The sequence below is a fragment of the Hyperolius riggenbachi genome, chromosome 2 (genome assembly GCF_040937935.1).
Source record: "Hyperolius riggenbachi isolate aHypRig1 chromosome 2, aHypRig1.pri, whole genome shotgun sequence".
Classification (NCBI taxonomy): domain Eukaryota; kingdom Metazoa; phylum Chordata; class Amphibia; order Anura; family Hyperoliidae; genus Hyperolius; species Hyperolius riggenbachi.
The window spans coordinates 199,000,833-199,018,590 of record NC_090647.1 but is presented as its reverse complement, the minus strand read 5'-3'; the positions used below and the strand labels follow the sequence as shown (position 1 = coordinate 199,018,590).

Sequence of the window (17,758 nt, the reverse complement as noted above, 5' to 3'; positions counted from 1 at the left end):
TGCCCCCAGTATACCTGGTATAGTTGCCCCCAGTATAGCTAGTATAAAAGCCCCCAGAATAGCTAGTATAGTTGCCCCCAGAATAGCTAGTATAGTTGCCCCCAGAATAGCTAGTATAGTTGCCCCCAGAATAGCTAGTATAGTTGCCCCCAGAATAGCTAGTTTAGTTGCCCCCAGTATAGCTAGTTTAGTTGCCCCCAGTATAGCTACTTTACTTGCCCCCAGTATAGCTAGTTTAGTTGCCCCCAGTATAGCTAGTTTAGTTGCCCCCAGTATAGCTGGTATAGTTGCCCCCAGAATAGCTAGTATAGTTGCCCCCACTCCCCAGTATAGTTTCCCCAGTAGTATAGTTGCCCCCAGTAAGGGGGAAGCTTCTGGCACTTCCCCCCTCCTAATTAGCAGCAGCTTTAGATATGCGGGCAGGAGCGGGCGGAGAGGACTTACTCACCTGCTTCCTGCGTTCCAGGCGATGGCGCACAGCGTCATCTGTCACGTGACGCTGGTCTCCGACTTCTCTGTCACTCACTGCGCTTCCGCTAATCAGGAAGCACAGTGGGCGGTGGAGAGGGCGGAGAGCAGCGTCACGTGACGGTGACGCTGTGCGCCATCGCCTGGAATGCAGGAAGCAGGTGAGTAAGTCCTCTCTGCCCGCTCCTGCCCTCATATCTAAAGCTGCTGCTAATTAGGAGGGGGGAAGCGCCAGAAACAGGGGACCCAGGTGAGGGAGGTGGGGGGTCCGTCCCCCCTCCCCGCCGCTTTCCCCACCACCCCTCCATTCTGTGTTGCTTCCCCCTCCTGCACAGGCCTCTGTGGGAGGCCTTAGTGACACCCCCTGGGGCACCCAACACCCAGAGCGGGGAGCCCCCTGCCGCCCCATGGTAGGAACGCCACTGCCACTATGCCTTTTTTTGTACCCCCTGTGCCTTTGTTTGTACCTCCTGTGTCTCTGTACCCCCTCTGTGCCTCCGTTTGTACCCTCTGTGCCTCCAGGTGCCTCTGTCCTGCCCTCTGCCTCTATTTGTACCCCCCAGCCCCCCCCCCCCCCCCCGTGGTGGACTTAGTTCCTCAAGTGGACTCAAACTTCCTCCATGCAGAAATGACGTCATCGCAATGGGATTGGGCCATTCCTAAGTCGTGGACTATCTGTCCATTTTCTATAGCTCTCAAATTAAATAGAACGCTGCAATAACTTTAAAGTTCCCCTTGCTTCAGATCAATGAACGTTTGTTGCACAGATGCCTCGGCCACAATCTATAAAGTTCAAAATCAAACACAAGTCCATAGGCAGAAAATCAACATTAGCACTACTGCTCAATAATTACTCATCTCAAATCAGGACTGCTTGGGCTGTGGCACAGAGGGTCAACTTCTCTTACCACTCCATCTCAGAATTGTGTTCCATGCTGTGCTCCATATTTCTCACTTTTGGCTATGAACCCAGAAGTCTCTGATGTATTGAGCGTGGTGTGGAACATTTAGATGAGAAGCAGAGACACAGCAAAGTTAAAGGCCCATACACATGGGCTACAATTGTAGCTGTCGCCAGCGCACAGGGGACGTGCTGACGACAGCTAGACAACAGCTCTGCAGCAGCGACAGCTGTCTACACGTCTCTGCTACAGGGCATAGATGTGGCGGAAGCTATCGCCGAAGGGAGCATCCCCCGGCCGGATGCTCCCTTCACTTCACAGTGTTGCCTGTCGCTAGTCCGCATAGACAAGCTGAGACACGTGCCGGACTAGCGACAGTTGCCGAGAGACAAGTTGCAGTAAAGGTTGGAAATTTTATTTTGCTAAATTATACAGAGTGTAACAAAATAATTCCATTTAACCAGATTTAAGGCACAAACAAGCCAACTGTTGACTGTGAACAGGTAAAACAACATTAGCTACTTCTGGTCAATGTAGTGCATGAAGAATAGCAAGTATGGACAAGATATAAATGTGGATACAAGGTATCTTCTAGTTGTGGCTATCCACTCCCTAGTATTATTCTAACGTAAATGGGAGCTAAAGCTAGAGGTATGTGGAGGCTGCCATATTTACTTCATTTTAAGCAATACCAGTTGCCTGGCTGTCCTACTGATCCTCTGCCTCTAATACTTTAAGCCATAGCCCCTGGGGGTACAAGTAGAGACACAGGGAGTACAAAAAGAGGCATAGCGGGTACACACAGAGGTACAGAGGCACAGGGGGGCACCAGAGGTACAAACAGAGACGGATTACAAAGCACGGGGGGGGGGGGGGGGGTACAAGCAGAGGCACACAGAGGGGGTACAAACAGAGGTGGGGACATAGAAGAATGAACCTACAGTCCCTATCTTGTTCGTTAACCGGGGGATTAGGGTGCAGGAAAAAAGGGTGCATGCGGCAAGTGGACAAATTGGACAAAGAGGCACCGGGGTGTAAAAACAAAGGCACAGGGAGTACAAAAAGAGGCATAGTGGGTACAAACAGAGGTACAGAGGCATAGGGGGGCACCAGAGGTACAAACAGAGACACGGGGTACAAAAAGAGGCATAGCGGGTACACACTGAGGTACAGAGGCACAAGGGGTACACACTGAGGTACAGGAGGTACAAATAGAAGCACAGGGAGCACAAAAAGAGGCAAGTGGGTACAAACAGAAGCACAGGGGTACAAATAGAGGCACAGGGGGGTACAGACAGAGGCACAGGGTGTAAAAACCAAAGGCACAGAGTAGGTACAGAGGCACAGGGGTACAAACAGAGACAGAGAGGAGTTACAGAGCACAGGAGGGGAGAGGGTCCACAAGCAGAGGCACACAGAGGGGATACAAACAGAGGTGGGGACATAGAAGAATGAACCTACAGTCCCTATCTTGTTAACCGGGCATTATCTGTACATTAAATAAACCAGAAACATCTCAATAGTGAAGTGAATGAAGCTAGATGAACTTTTGACTGTTATAAAAAACCTTTAATATCTCAAAAGATAACAGATAGAACAGTGATTTTTGCAGCACAAATGAGCACAAACCCAGCACTAACCAACGACACCACTTTCGTGTCTGTATGCTGTTGTAGGGGGGCTGGGTGAACTTTTGACCTTTATAAAAAACCTTTAATATCTCAAAAACGATAACAGATAGAATGGTGATTTTTGCAGCACAAATGAGCACAAACCCAGCACTAACCAACAACATCACTTTCGTGTCTGTACGCTGTTGTAGGGGGGCTGGGTGAACTTTTGACCTTTATAAAAAACCTTTAATATTTCAAAAACGATAACAGATAGAACGGTGATTTTTGCAGCACAAATGAGCACAAACCCAGCACTAACCAACGACACCACTTTTGTGTCCGTGCGCCTTTGTAGGGGGGCTGGGTGATGTCATCGTTTGGAAAAAGATAATTGCTATTATCTTTAAAACAAAAGCAGCACAAATGTTTATTTTTGTGGCACAAACGGGCACAAACGTAGCACTAACCAAACATGCTAGAACTTTTATTTGTGCTGATTGTAGGGGGGCCAACTTCACATAGCCCTTAAAAAGGCGGCAAAATTTGGATGGGGAAATAAACACTTGGCAGTTGGCAGCATTGATAGGCGGGCACGGGAGTGTGACGCGGAGCCTGCACTGTGGCTCTGTCTTCCCTGCTGAGGACACAGACACTCTGCTTGGTGATGTCACTAACCCACGTGTCTGTGTCCCGACAGAGAAGAAGGAGCTGCAGAGCTTGTGTGACACCTGCAGGATCAAAGGCTCGGTGTGTATAGTTACATCGGGCAGGGGATGGCTGCAGGTGGGGGGGGGAGGGTCACCACATGGGGGAGTTCAGTAAATCGCCATCCTCGAACAGTAGGGATAAGAGCATAGTTGCCAAAACCTGACCTTGCCCCAGGCGCAACTTGGTCTAGATCCGTCCCTGGGCATGGGGCTTGGAAGGGATTTGAAAGAAAAACTTTATATTAGAAGAGGATTGATTGATTGTAAATTTACTCTTTAACAACTCTCCTCCTCCTCATTCGTTCAGTTGACTCCGACTCTTCGAGACCATATGTACATCTGCACGCCAGATGTCTCTGCTTCTTTAAGCTTTTGCATAGGCATATTTATAGCTTCACAAATGCTGTCTATCCATTTTAGCCTCTTTTTGTACTCCTCTTCTTTTGCCCTCAGTTTTCCCAAAACATCAAGGATTTCTCCAAAGAATCTTTAACAATAGCTTTCTTAAAATTACCTCACAACAGTTTAATTTGGCCTCCAGCTGCATGCTTGTTTTAGGTGGGTGACTGAGACACTAATGCACCAATCCATCAGCATGACCATCAGGCAGTTAGTAATAAATATGGCACCCTCCATGTTCCTCCTATATTTCTTAACAGAATAAGTGCTGCTAATAATTTGTTGTTGCTAACAATTTGTTGTTGACTTGCCTAATAATTTTCATAAATATTAATGAATGCAGGACTGATCTGGTGCTTTACAGAAGATGATTGTATTGATGTGTACATATCCTTTTGCAGGAAAATGTGAGTGTGGCCAGTGTACTTGCTTCCCTCCTGGAGACAGCAGAGTCTATGGGAAGCATTGTGAGTGTGATGATCGTCAGTGTGAAGACTTAGAAGGCAAGATCTGTGGAGGTAAGTCTACGCTCACTATGCCCTGCATTGCATGTACAATGACCTGTAAATGTCACATACAGTGGTTTCTATAGGAAACAGGACATAACTGTAATGGAGGCATTACAATAGAGGGAGTTGTATAAGTACAGTATAATGGGGGGGGGGGGGGGATAACAGAAGGAGCTCTATAACTTGGGACTCTTTCAGATGGTAGGCTGAGCTGTGCACTTGTCGGGCAGTTTAGCCCCATTTGGGTGCAATTACAATATTAACATGCACACTCATCCTTTTACAAAACGTAGCATTTACAACCCTCAAGAAATAGCTGAAGCTTTTAAGGACTTTTATAGCTCGTTATATAACCTCAAGTCTGACCCAATGACGCCCCAACCCACAACTTTTTCCTCTATTTTAACCCCAAGACTAACCAAGCATTTAATAACTTCATGGATTCTGGCCACATACCTGCAGCATTTTCACAAGCATTAATAACGGTCATACCTAAACAAGGCAAAGATGCCACCATACCCTCCAACTTCCATCCTATCTTTCTGCTGAACGGTGACTTGAAAATGTATTCCAAAATATTAGCAAATCGTTTATACCATATTTTTCCTGATCTAATCAATCCAGATCAAGTTGGATTTACTAAAGGCCGCCTGGCCTCAGACGGCACGAGAAGTGTCATTAACACTGTCCACTACCTGGACTCCTGTCGGACGCCTTCGGTGCTTCTAGCTTTGGATGCGGAGAAGGCGTTTGACAGGGTCCACTGGGGGTTTCTTCAAGCTGTATTGTCCAAATTTGGTATAAAAGATAATATATTGAATGCTATTATGTCTTTATATAAATCACCATCAGCCCGGGTTAACGTATCAGGTTTTCTCTCTCTCAACAACTTCTCATTACCAATGCCCTTTATACCCCTTAATTTTCATCATGGTGATAGAGACGCTGGCTGAATCAATCAGAAGCAATCCACTTATAACAGGCTCTGGCATCATCAATAATCCCCCACAAAAAAATCAGCTTATTTGCTGATGACGTCCTATTATCTCTAACAAACCCGATGTCATCCCTAATGCACACATGGGAAACCTTACAAGCTTTCTCAGCAGCGTCATTATATAAGATCAATGAGACTAAATCACTACTCTTAGGGATTCATATCTCTGACAACTTGAAACACTAAATCTCAGCCAGTCTCCCCATCCCATGGGCTCCTGATTATATTCCTTACATTGAACAAACTGTGAGATAGAATAAAGGAGGGGTATGACCTGATTGAGTACAAACAAACCTTATTCAAAAAAATATACAAAACTTTATTTGGCACTTACTAATTATCAAAATATTAAAACATGAAAGATAAAATTCCACCATGGTAACCCATCCCCCACATCAACCAGGCCCGTTCCCTGAACCCCAAAACCTCCCACTCCTAACCACTAAATACTCTTTTAGGTCATGTGCACATGAACAGGTCCTATGGCTGCGCAGCCTCTAGTTATAAAACAAAACAATGAGACAGCAAAAACCGTCCCAATAGTTTCAAAAAATGTGATGTGATGAACAGTTTCGTTGGTCTTGGAATGACCCTGAAAGAGTTGCCAAAGGGAATTTTTTGTTACTCTGTAAGAGTTCCACTTAAATCATTGCCCACAGGTGTGCTCCTCAATATCAAAATGGATGATTTCTCCACATCACATAGGGTCCTGCATTCAGCACAGCCCATGCACACAAGCCAGCCCGGCAGAGCAAACTAGATTCTTCATGTCTCCATAAGCTCAGGAACCACCACAGCAGGGTGTATCAATGTAGCATAGCATAGCCTGTTGTAGCGAGCATAGTATATGCAGTCCAGCCAGTCAAACAAAATAGCAAGGCACATGAAGCAAAAGTTCAGCGTGTATCAATGCAGCATGGCATATCTTGTTGTAGCAAGCATAGCATATGCAGATCAGTCAGTCATGTGGAGTGACAGGACACTTGAAGCAGAGGTTCATGTATGGACAACATTAGTAACATCTCTGTACAGCCAAGCAGTTGCAGCTGAATTGATTAGCAAAGCCTGTGCCCAGTGGGCTCTTACTGTGTCCTCCGATGAGAGGCTCCAGCAGCTTGTGGTGAAGTGTGACCAGAGGGAGGCTCCATTCAGGTTCGGCCGAGCAAGGAGGAGTGGTTGTGTGGAGAAGGGAGCCGGGGGCCTGAGTCAGATGGCATGGGAGAGCGGAGGTGGCACCATCATGGTGGAGGACGGCGTCCTCGATCGATTTCGCCGGCTCTGCCGGCTTCTTCAGGAGGCGTGCCCTTCTGTAAATGACGTTGCAGCTAAGTGCAGACCGCCGTCCAATCCGACCACAGGACACGGCGCCCCCACCCCAGGGCCACCGCGAGCAGGGGGGGGGGGGCAGGCAGACACGACGGGCGCACCCACCAATAGCCTGCTTGCGTAAGGATATTCCTTACCTTGGTATCAAAATCACACCCCATACAAAAGACCTTTACACAATTAACTTTATCCCCTTACTAAAAACCATAAACGAGGAGCTTAAACACTTAGGACAGTTTGAATTCTCAATACCAGGAAAAATTGTAGCTTTCAAAATGGCCACCTTTCCAAAAATGTTATATTTCTTCAGAACACTACAAATCCACATTCCTGCTAAATTTTTCACAGATTTAAGAGCCATGATACTTCACTATATCTGGAAAAAGAGGAAAAGAACATTTTCCTTTATCACTCTAACTTCCCCAAAACCCCTACCAATATTATCAATATTATCTATCCTCTATTCTTGACATGTCTAAACAATGGTGGAATACTCCATCCTCAAAGACATGGGTTAACTTAGAAAGTAAACTATCCCCAATTCCCCTTCACCACATTATTATTCTAATCTTGTTTAAATCCCTAAACCAACCCATCAATCACCCTACTATCTCGACTACCATTACAGCTTGGAAAGAAATTCTTAAACTCAAACCCTCAGCCTCAGAGATGACTAAACCCTTATACCTTTATCTGTAGTCTCATATATAATTCCCCATATTGACTTGCAACCTTGGATTTCTTTAGGCATCACTTACGTACTACAAGACAGTAAACTAATTTTGTTTACCTCTCTCCAACAGAAATTTGGTTTAAAACACAACTGCCTCTATACTTATTTATGCATAGCCCATTTACACAGAATCTCTCCCCTAGTAGCCAAAAAAAAATACCCCTGGCATTATGGAATAACTCCAAATCCCATATTTTCCTAAAAGCTGGTATATCAATGTGGTACGAACAATTCTCCCTGTCCATACCCACGGCCGGCCTTTGACCTGAGCGACCGGAGTGGTCACTCAGGGCGCCGGCTTCCAAGGGCGCATATGCAGGGCTTTCTATTCCCCTCACTCGTGGCTCCCTCCGATCTCCGACACATACTGTCAGCTCTGTTATTTCAGCTGTGGGCGACCTGGCAGCAGTGATGACAGAGGGAGCCCAGTGGTGGAGCTGTGTACCTCAAATACAGGAAGTACTAATTTCCTGAATGAGCACTTCCTGTATTTGAAGTATACAGCGGCTTCACTCACTCCGTCATCAATGCTGCTGGGCCACCCACCGCTGAACTACAGGGCTGGCAGTCTAAGTGCCGGGGATGGAGGGAGCCACGAGTGAGGGAAACTTGTTTTGATGCAGCCCACAGGTCTGTGTATGCAGGAGCACATCGCCCCAGCTCCCCCAGAGTGCCCAGTCTCTCTCTCCCGCCTCCATCCATCATCCATCCCTATCTGTGTCCTTCTCTCTCTCTCTCTCCATCCATCCATCCATCCCTATCTGTGTCCTTCTCTCTCTCCATCCATCCATCCATCCACCCCTATCTGTGTCCTTCTCTCTCCATCCATCCATCCATCCCTATCTGTGTCCCTCTCTCTGTACATCCATCCATCCCTATCTGTGTCCTTCTCTCTCTCTATCCATCCATCCCTCTCTCTCTCTCCATCCATCCATCCATCCCGATCTGTGTCCTTCTCTCTCTCTCCATCCATCCATCCCTATCTGTGTCCTTCTCTCTCTCCATCCATCCATCCATCCCTATCTGTGTCCTTCTCTCACCATCCATCCATCCATCCCTATCTGTGTCCTTCTCTCTCTCTCCATCCATCCATCCCTATCTGTGTCCTTCTCTCTTTCTATCCATCCATTCATCCCTCTCTCTCCATCCATCCATCCATCCATCCATCCATCCATCCATCCAGGGCCGGGCCGAGGCAAAGGCGAGAGGGGCTCCAGCCTCAGGGTGCAGTGTAGGAGGGGGCCCACAACTCACTCAGCTGTCATTCCCCTATTGTGTTTGAAGCAGGGAGAAATAAGAGAAGGAGATACATGGCAGTAACTGCAAGTCAAATAACTAGAGATTAAGGTTTTGGGGGGGTTGGGGGCCCTGGGCGCCTCTTAGTTTAATAGCAATCAGTGTGTGATGGCTGGGGTGGGAGGGATGGAGGGGTGCCCTTTGGTGTCTCAGCCTTGAGTGCTGGAGGACCTTGTTCTGTCTCTGCATCCATCCATCCCTATCTGTGTCCTTCTCTCTCTCTATCCATCCATCCCTATCTGTGTCTTTCTCTCTGTCTCCATCCATTCATCCATCCCTATCTGTGTCCTCATCTCTGTCTCTCTCCATCCATCCATCCATCCATCCATCCATCCATCCATCCATCCATCCCTATCTGTGTCTTTCTGTCTCTCTCTATATATATATATACCTGTCTGTCTGTCCATCCCTTTCTCCCTATTCATCCATCCCTATATTATCTATTTATCCCTATGTCTAACCATCCATTCCTATATCTGTCTCTGTCTTTCTCTCTCTCTCGTGTGTGTGTGTGTGTGTGTGTATGATCCACCCCTATATTACTATAATCTTTTATTATTATCTGGCTATGTATACTGGGCTCATTTGGCTACCTACACTGGGCAACCCAGCTGCTCTTGCAAAAATTATAAGGTGTGTGCTCATGCTAGTGTGTGTCTTGGTTGGGATACTTCTTTTTCAGGGCGGCTGGTAATAGTGGGCCTTGGGCGGCAAAAAGTACAAATCAGGCCCTGTGTGTCACGGCGATCTGAACATTTGGCGTGATGTGTCAAATTTCGAAAAGGTTGGGAAAGACTTTCTCAGGAGAAAAGGTGAAGTGTGTGTGTGTGTGTTAATGCTTGTGTATGCGAAGAGGATGAAGGGGGGCACCAAAATCAGGCTTCGCTCAGGGCGCTGTAAAACCTAAGGCCGGCCCTGTCCATACCATCTCCCTTGGATAAATGTATTCAAGTTTGGGCCACAGATTTAAACTACCCCCATTGCTTAAAAAAATTAAGAAAACTTTTAACGACACTAATAAAAATTCCAGATGTATCAATCATTTAGAAACATCACAAAAAATCCTATGTAAATGGTACATAACACCGAGAATAATGTCCACCATCTCCAAAGATAATTAACCTTTCTGTTGGAGAAATTGCAAGAACCATGGCACCCTTCTACACATTTTGTGGGAATGCCCAATTATACAACCTTTTTGGCTGTTAAGCGAAAAAATCTTAATTCATATTGCACAATCATCCTTCACCCTAACTCCTCAAATCGCCCTACTCTTAAGAGACATGGACAAATTCCCTCCCAGATACAGAATCATAATCAATCATATAATATGTGCCACTCGCCAACTAATACTATCTAACTGGAATTCTATTGAAATCCCCTCCCTCCCTACCTCAGCTAATTCACCTAACCAACTACAACCTCAAAATGGAGAAATATCTACGTAGAGTAAACAACACTCCCCCCCAATAATTATGCCTTTGACATTGACATAAATTGGCAGGATATATTGCCTCAACTTTACCACCAATAAAAATTTCCTGGACCTTAAAGACACTGTTACTCATCTAAACAACTTGACCCTTACTCATAACTCCTACCTAACAAACAAACATACCCCGTCCTCTCCCCCCCTCCTCTCCTCTGATAAGCTAGGATCATACAGTGATAAGTGTGTCTGGACAAGGTCAAGTTTGCAGACACACTTTCACTCTCTAAGGGAAGATAGTTGACATTTTTCTGTTCCTATTGGTTCACATGTTTGTATCTGTTTACATTTGTTAGTACCCTACTAGATTGTCATCTTCTTACAATCTGATATTGGGTGAAGTTTACTAATCATTCATCCGCTTCTTAACTGTATAACTCCCTTCCTGTTGAAATTTTGATAATGAGTTAACAACTTTCCAACTCATTGAAATGTTAAAAAAAAACACAACTCAAACTGCTTATTATTCTGTATAAGATTCTTACTTCAATAAAAACTATTGAAAAATAAAATATGAAAATGCAGCCAAATGGCAGCATTTTCAGCACAAGGCAATGATTGGCATGAGGTGGCGTTACCTGAATTCACCGCCTTTCAGTGCCCATATGAAAGTGCCCTAAAGGTACTAAAATAGAGGGGGGTCTATTTTAGAGGAGAGCAGTACATTAAAGTGTACTATAATGGCCTCCATAACTAGGCAATCTAACTGAGGGGGTATTGCAACAGATTTTAACATATCAAAACTATAGAGCAATTTCAAAGCTACACTTTATTACAATTTTGTGTTTTAATCTGCTTTTTAGGATGTCATTTTGAGCGAAATTGTATATGTAATTTAAAGCACTGAATACATAGCATTCATTTTACCAAACAAAGCATACTTAGTAAGGTACTATGTCTTTTGAGTGTTTTTTTTAAGTTATCTTGATTCATTCATTCGAACTGTTATGCTATATCCATTGTTAACCCCCCCCCCCCACCCATAATCTCATGTGACCTTGCCTACTTGCCCAAAAGCAAAGCGAAGTTGTGCTTATCTTTGGAGAGACTCTAAACAGACAAAGGTAGGTGCTAGGGGAAGTGGCCAAATCAATAATAATTCCAACATTTGTATAGTGCTTTTCTCCTGTCTGACTCAAAGCACTTGAGAATTAATGCAGCCATTAGGGGCGCACTCTGTTGGCAGTAGCAGTGTTAGGGAGTCTTGCCCAAGGACCCCTTATTGAATAGGTGCTGGCTTTCTGAATAGGAAGAGCCAAGATTCAAACTATGGTCTCCTAGAGAGTCTCCCAGAGTCCTTAACCAGTTCAATAACATGAATATAGTAATCTGTACCACAGACAGTGATAAAAATATGTTTTTAATGGAGAACATCAGGTAGCAAAACACTGCAGAATCTTCTATTAAGCCAGTTCACCAATGACAGGGTTTCCTCTTTAGATTTTTGCCCCCATTGTAACCAACGCCATACAGCATGCGGCATCAAACCTAGAATTTGGGGGGTTTACCTGAAGTTCTGTACCTTACATTTAAGGTAACATACATTTCATAAAATCTTGTAGAAGAGACTAGAGATGGCCCAAATGGTGTGCCGGCGAACGGGAACCGGCGAACATCCGTGGTTCGCGATCGTGGAGAACCGCAAACTTTTCCAGAAGTTCGATTCACCCCCATAGTGCATCATCAGGGTCAACTTTGACCCTCTACATCACAGTCAGCAGGCACATTGTAGCCAATTAGGCTACACTCCCTCCTGGAGCCTCACCCCCCCCCCTTATAAAAGGCAGGCAACGTCAGGCATTGGACTCACTCGTGTACCTGCAGTAATTAGAGAAGGGATAGCTGCCGCAGACTCTCATAGGGAAAGCTTAGTTAGGCTCTTGTAGGCTTGTTAGCTTGCTCCTGGCTGATTGTTATTGCTAAAAAAGCACCCCTCAACAGCTCTTTTGAGAGCTAATCTTAATACCTGTTGTTCACTTCAGTGCACCCACCTACCTACGTGAGCGCACGCAGTGTCACTGTGCCTGTTCGGTACCTGTCAGTTGTTTGTGGTGCATTACACAGTGAGTTTGGTGTGTCAGTGTGAAGCAGTACTCTAATTACACTCCCTGATTCATTTATACACATGCAAGATGTTTTAAAGCATTGGGCTTGAAAACTGCCACGGCCTGCACTCTCGCCATGGTGCACACCAGTCCAGCACGGCCATCACTACACAAACAGCTGTTTGCGGTATGTTACACAGTGAGTTTGGTGTGTCAGTGTGAAGCAGTACTCTAATTACACTCCCTGATTGATGTATACACATGCAAGATGTTTTAAAGCACTTTAGGCCTGCAATTTAGCATTCAATGTGATTTCTGCCCTTAAAACGCTGCTTTGCGTCAAATCCAGATTTTTCCCCAGGACTTTTGGCGTCTATCCTACTCCGCCATGCCCCCCTCCAGGTGTTAGACCCCTTGAAGCATCTTTTCCATCACTTTTCTGGCCAGCATAAGTGTTTCTAGTTTTCAAAGTTCGCCTCCCCATTGAAGTCTATTGCGGTTTGCGAAAGTTCGCAAACCGAAAATCGGAGGTTCGAGCCATCTCTAGAAGAGACAAAAAAACACTGGGACGCCGGGAGCCTAATCGTGAGTAGTATGTCAAAAGATGTTGGAATGAAGATTACGTTTATAAGGTACTCACAAGTCTAGGTTTCTATTCCAGTGGCCACCGTATAAGCATGTGTAGAAGTACTGTCTCCACTCGGCCTTTCAGGATTATATGGGTCGCAGCTCCCAAAGGTTGGGTTTATGATATGGTCATGGTCATAAACTGGATCCCAGATCAAGGATGAGGAAAGGATGCAAAGCAAGAGTAGGAGACGCCCAATGGACAATCACTGATAATAATATAACTACAAAGGTGGGCATCAGCGGGTTACCCACCTTTATAGTTATATAAATGTCCGTTGGGTGCCTTCTACTCCTGCTGAACATACATTTCGTGCATCTACCACATAAATGACGTTTTGTGAATCAATACGATTGTTTCATATATTCCCTATGGATACTATCAGTCATTGCTGCACCAAAGATAACACTCAGCATTCTTACACATTCTCTACTCATCCCCAAAACATACAAATAAGTAACAACTCACCTCCGACACCCCCCCCCCCCCCATACACACACACACACACACTGCAAAACACACTAAATAGTCATATTACAAAGTTACTGTTAATGCATTCCACATTATCAAGAGTATGGGGAATAACATCTCCAACCCCTTGGCTCTTCATAGGCATCAATAGCTCTGCTGGGCTGGGGGCTCATTAGTGATGAGCACAAACTTCCCATAGACGTAATTTCGCATTGAAATGTGCAATTACAGTGTGGAATCGTAATGCGAAATATCAGGAAAAAAATTGCAATTCATTTTGTCTGTAGTTGTAATCATTCATAATTTTGCATAATATTTTCGTAATTTTGTGCCGACTTTAGTGGTAAATAGCAAAGCCCTCATACAGGCCACTGCCACCATAACTGCAACACAGGTTAAAGAGAATAGTGGGTACAAGTTAAAAAAAAAATTCAAAAAGATCTCGTCGTTTTTGAGAAAATCGATTTTAAACTGTTATTTTTCTGAGTTTAAAAACCATTTTCCTTTGCATTTTTTCCTTTGCTATTCACTGCTAAATTATGCAAAAATTAAGCAAAATTATGGATGATTAGATGAAATCAATTGAATGTATAAATTGTTATTATATATGAGCCTAAATTGAGTAACTGTATTTAACTGAATACACTCATCACTAGTGTTCATTGGTGGCCTGATCTGGAAATAAAAAGCCTTGAAGTCATTTAGTTCTATCCTACACGCACATACAACTTATCTCTTATGTGTATTGCTGGCTTTTAATGGTAACCTGTTGTTCTGTTATTGTTTTGGTCTTCTCAGAACATGGTACCTGCTCCTGTGGTCGATGCATCTGTGAGGCTGGCTGGTTTGGAAAATTGTGTCAACATGCAAGAAAATGTAATATGACAGAAGAAGAGAGCAAGAGCCAGTGTGAATCATCCGATGGCATACTGTGTTCTGGGAAAGGTAAGTGGTTCCTTTGCTGCAAAAATCCATTGGTAATTATGTTGTCAGTCAAATGTTCCTTTGCAAAACAAGATCGGAAGCAACTCTTTTTTTCCCCCCTGCATTTATGCTCTGCACCACTTGTACCTTTTAGCAGCGGTGGAGACAAGGAGTACAGAGCCCACACAATAGTACCTTGCTCTGATTCATACCAGTAAAGAGGGAAGAAAGCTTTCAATAATATATATTTCATTTAGATGTTATCATCAGGACAAAGAAGCAGCAGAATGGCAGCTGGACACAATACAGATGAGAAGATGGTAAACAATGTACTGAAAACTTCTCGTCAAATCTTTTCATCTCTGTCACCTTCCTGTCACTGCTCAGTACAAATGATGTCCTTCAGTGTATGTAGGCACAGAATTCTAGATATCCGGCCTCTAATTTTCAGTGTATTCTTTTCATAGAGAATCTGCACTGCTGCCACTGGGGTCTCATTCCATAAACATCACAATATATATATTGTGCACAAAGTCATGCTTGCTATGTCTCCTGTCTGTATATATAAATCAACAATCTATGGGGAAAAGACACAGAGCTGAATCAGAAAATGCTCTAGCTTTTGTATATTAATATAGTGTACGTTATTATTTCATATTTTTGCTAGCACACTCTTGGTATTCAGTGTAATTACACCTCAAGGCATTGTAAAGGTGTGAAATATATTCTCATAGAAAACTACATTCATGTTATTTTTAATTATCAAAGTGTTCAAAGCCTTTTCAAAAAACTTATACCACCTTATGGAACTACAAAATATACAGAAGAAAATGACTTTAAACTGAGCCTAGATAGAAAATGTAAAAAATAAAAAAAAATAACCACAAATGCTGTAATGACATTTTGGAGAGCTGACCAATACTGGAGGCTCCTAACGCCATGGTCAGTCACTCTTCCATATTTCTGGATGTACAAGAGATTTCTGTCCTGCCGGAAGTTATGTTGAATGGTATTTACAACTAATATATTAAGTGTTAAGCTAATATATTACCCTCTTGAGGACCACAGGTTTATACCCCCTAGTGACCAGGCCATGTTTTAAAATTCCGCGCTTCACAGCTTTAATAGTTTATTGCTCGGTCATACAATTTAGCAACCAAATGATTTTTTTCCCCACTGATGGAGCTTTCTTTTGGAGGTATCTGATTGCTGCTGCAAATTTTTTTTATTAACCTCTTTAGCGGTATGCCCGACACTGTGTCGGGCATACCACTCTGTGGCCCCAGGAGTCCCCCTTAATACATTTTTTGTCCCTATAAATCCTCTAGCTAGCACTAGGCTAGCTAGTGGAAGTGTCGGGCACCCTTTGATCACCACCAATCCCCCGCGATCCCCCCGTTTATACGTTACCCCCCTGGATCCAGCGATCATGCAGCCTCCCGGCGCAGCTCCGGTCTCTCTATGGGGAGGATCAGGTTTGCGCATGACGTCGGCGACGTCCTCCCCATAGTGAAGATCGGAGCTGTCCCGGGAGGCTGCACCGATTGCTGGATCCAGGCTGGGTAAAGTATAAACGGGGGAGCGGTGGCGATCAAAGGGTGCCGGACACTTCTTCTAGCTAGCCTAGTGCTAGCTGGAGGATTTACAGCAATTAGGGACAATTATTAAAAAATCGGCCACAAAGTAACAACACCTCCTGAGCGGCATAGCGCTCAGAAGGTTAATTAAAAATGATCATTTAAAAAAACAAAACAAAAAACACCCCTATTTCTTTTAATTAACCCTTCCCCACTAAATTAGCCCTACATCGTGTTGGATACACTACATGATACATACATAGGCATCAGTCTATGATAAGGATTAGATTGTGAGCCGTTGAGAGGGACAGTTAAGTGACAGGGCTTTCCTCTGTACAGCGCTGCTCTAGATCGCAGTGCTGTACATGTTTATTTGCTTTATTTTTCTGAATGCAGCCTGCCAGCTCTGATCATGGCTGACAGGCTGATTGCGGCGGCCGGCTTTGTTTACTACATGGAACGTGCACTTGTTCCTTGCAAATCTTGCTCCTTGTGAGATCACAGAAAACTAGGAAAAGACCCCTGTTGTGGGCTCTTGCCACCATGCTCGAACAATCTCAAATTGGTTTGAGGAACATCAATCACAGTTTAATCTGCTTCCATGGCCAGCTCAGTCTCCTGATCTCAATCCAATTGAGCCTTTGTGGGACGAAGTCAAAAGAAAACTTCAAAGCTTGGAAACACCACCATACAATCTGACCCAACTTAGAGCTGCCATTATGTCAGCATGGACCAACATTCCTCAGCAACGGTATCAGCATCTTGTTGAATCCATGCCAAGAAGAAAATCGGCTGTGATCAGAGCTAAAGGTGGACCAATTTGTTATTAGAGGGTGTCTGTCATTTTTGGCCACTCAGTGTAGGTGCATACATTTAATAAAAGTGCCTGTTGAAAAGGGCGCGGGAAATGGCCGACAGTAGAATATCCGTAAAAGTACCAATATTCTACTACTTATTTCATACAGTAAAATATACTATGACCTAACCTAACCTAACCCTATTCTCACACAGATCCTTCCCTCTACTGATGCCTAACTCTAAGACCCCCTGTTGGAGCCTAATCCTAATAACCCTCTCTTCTGTTGGTGCCTAACCTTAAGTGGTGCCTAACTTTGGGAATGCACGGTTCATTTCTGCCACAGATAGATGGCTCAATAGATCATTTCCGACATGTCCGATCTCGCCGCTCAATTTCTGATAGAAGTGGATGGAAAAAGATAAGAAAGACGAGCTGGAAGATAAGAGAATCGACTTCAAAATCGAGCGGCAATAACGATCGAATGCAGAATCGAGCGGCAGAAACGCATTGTGTATTCCCAGCACTAGACCCCCCGTGGTGCCTTAACTTAACCCCCCTTCCTTGTGGTGCCTTACCCTAACCCCCCCCTCCCCTCGGTGGTGACTAACTTTAACCCCCCCATCGATGCTTACCTTATCATGCCCCGCCGGTATCTTGTTGAAAAGGGCGCCCACAGTTTTCAACTGGACAGATCTTGCTTGCACCCGTTTTTTTCAACTGTTCCCTTATAGGAAGCAAATGAGAACTGCTCAAAACAATTTATAGTATGTGCCTATGGCTAGAAAATATGACTGGGGAACATCCACAATTCTGTGCTTTTTAGTAAATATGAATTATTATTATTTGTTATTTACATTGTATCATCTTCCATTGCG

General features: G+C 44.3%; 1 protein-coding gene across 1 annotated transcript in view; it reads left to right on the top strand.

Moving 5' to 3' along the window:
• The window catches only part of ITGBL1 (integrin subunit beta like 1), a 293,679-nt gene that overhangs the window by 236,385 nt on the left and 39,536 nt on the right, over positions 1 to 17,758 (top strand). Inside the window, exons 8-9 of the mRNA XM_068265254.1 lie at positions 4,491 to 4,607; positions 14,382 to 14,528. Of these exons, the coding sequence (XP_068121355.1) occupies positions 4,491 to 4,607; positions 14,382 to 14,528 (264 nt within the window). The remainder of the gene's footprint in view (positions 1 to 4,490; positions 4,608 to 14,381; positions 14,529 to 17,758) is intronic.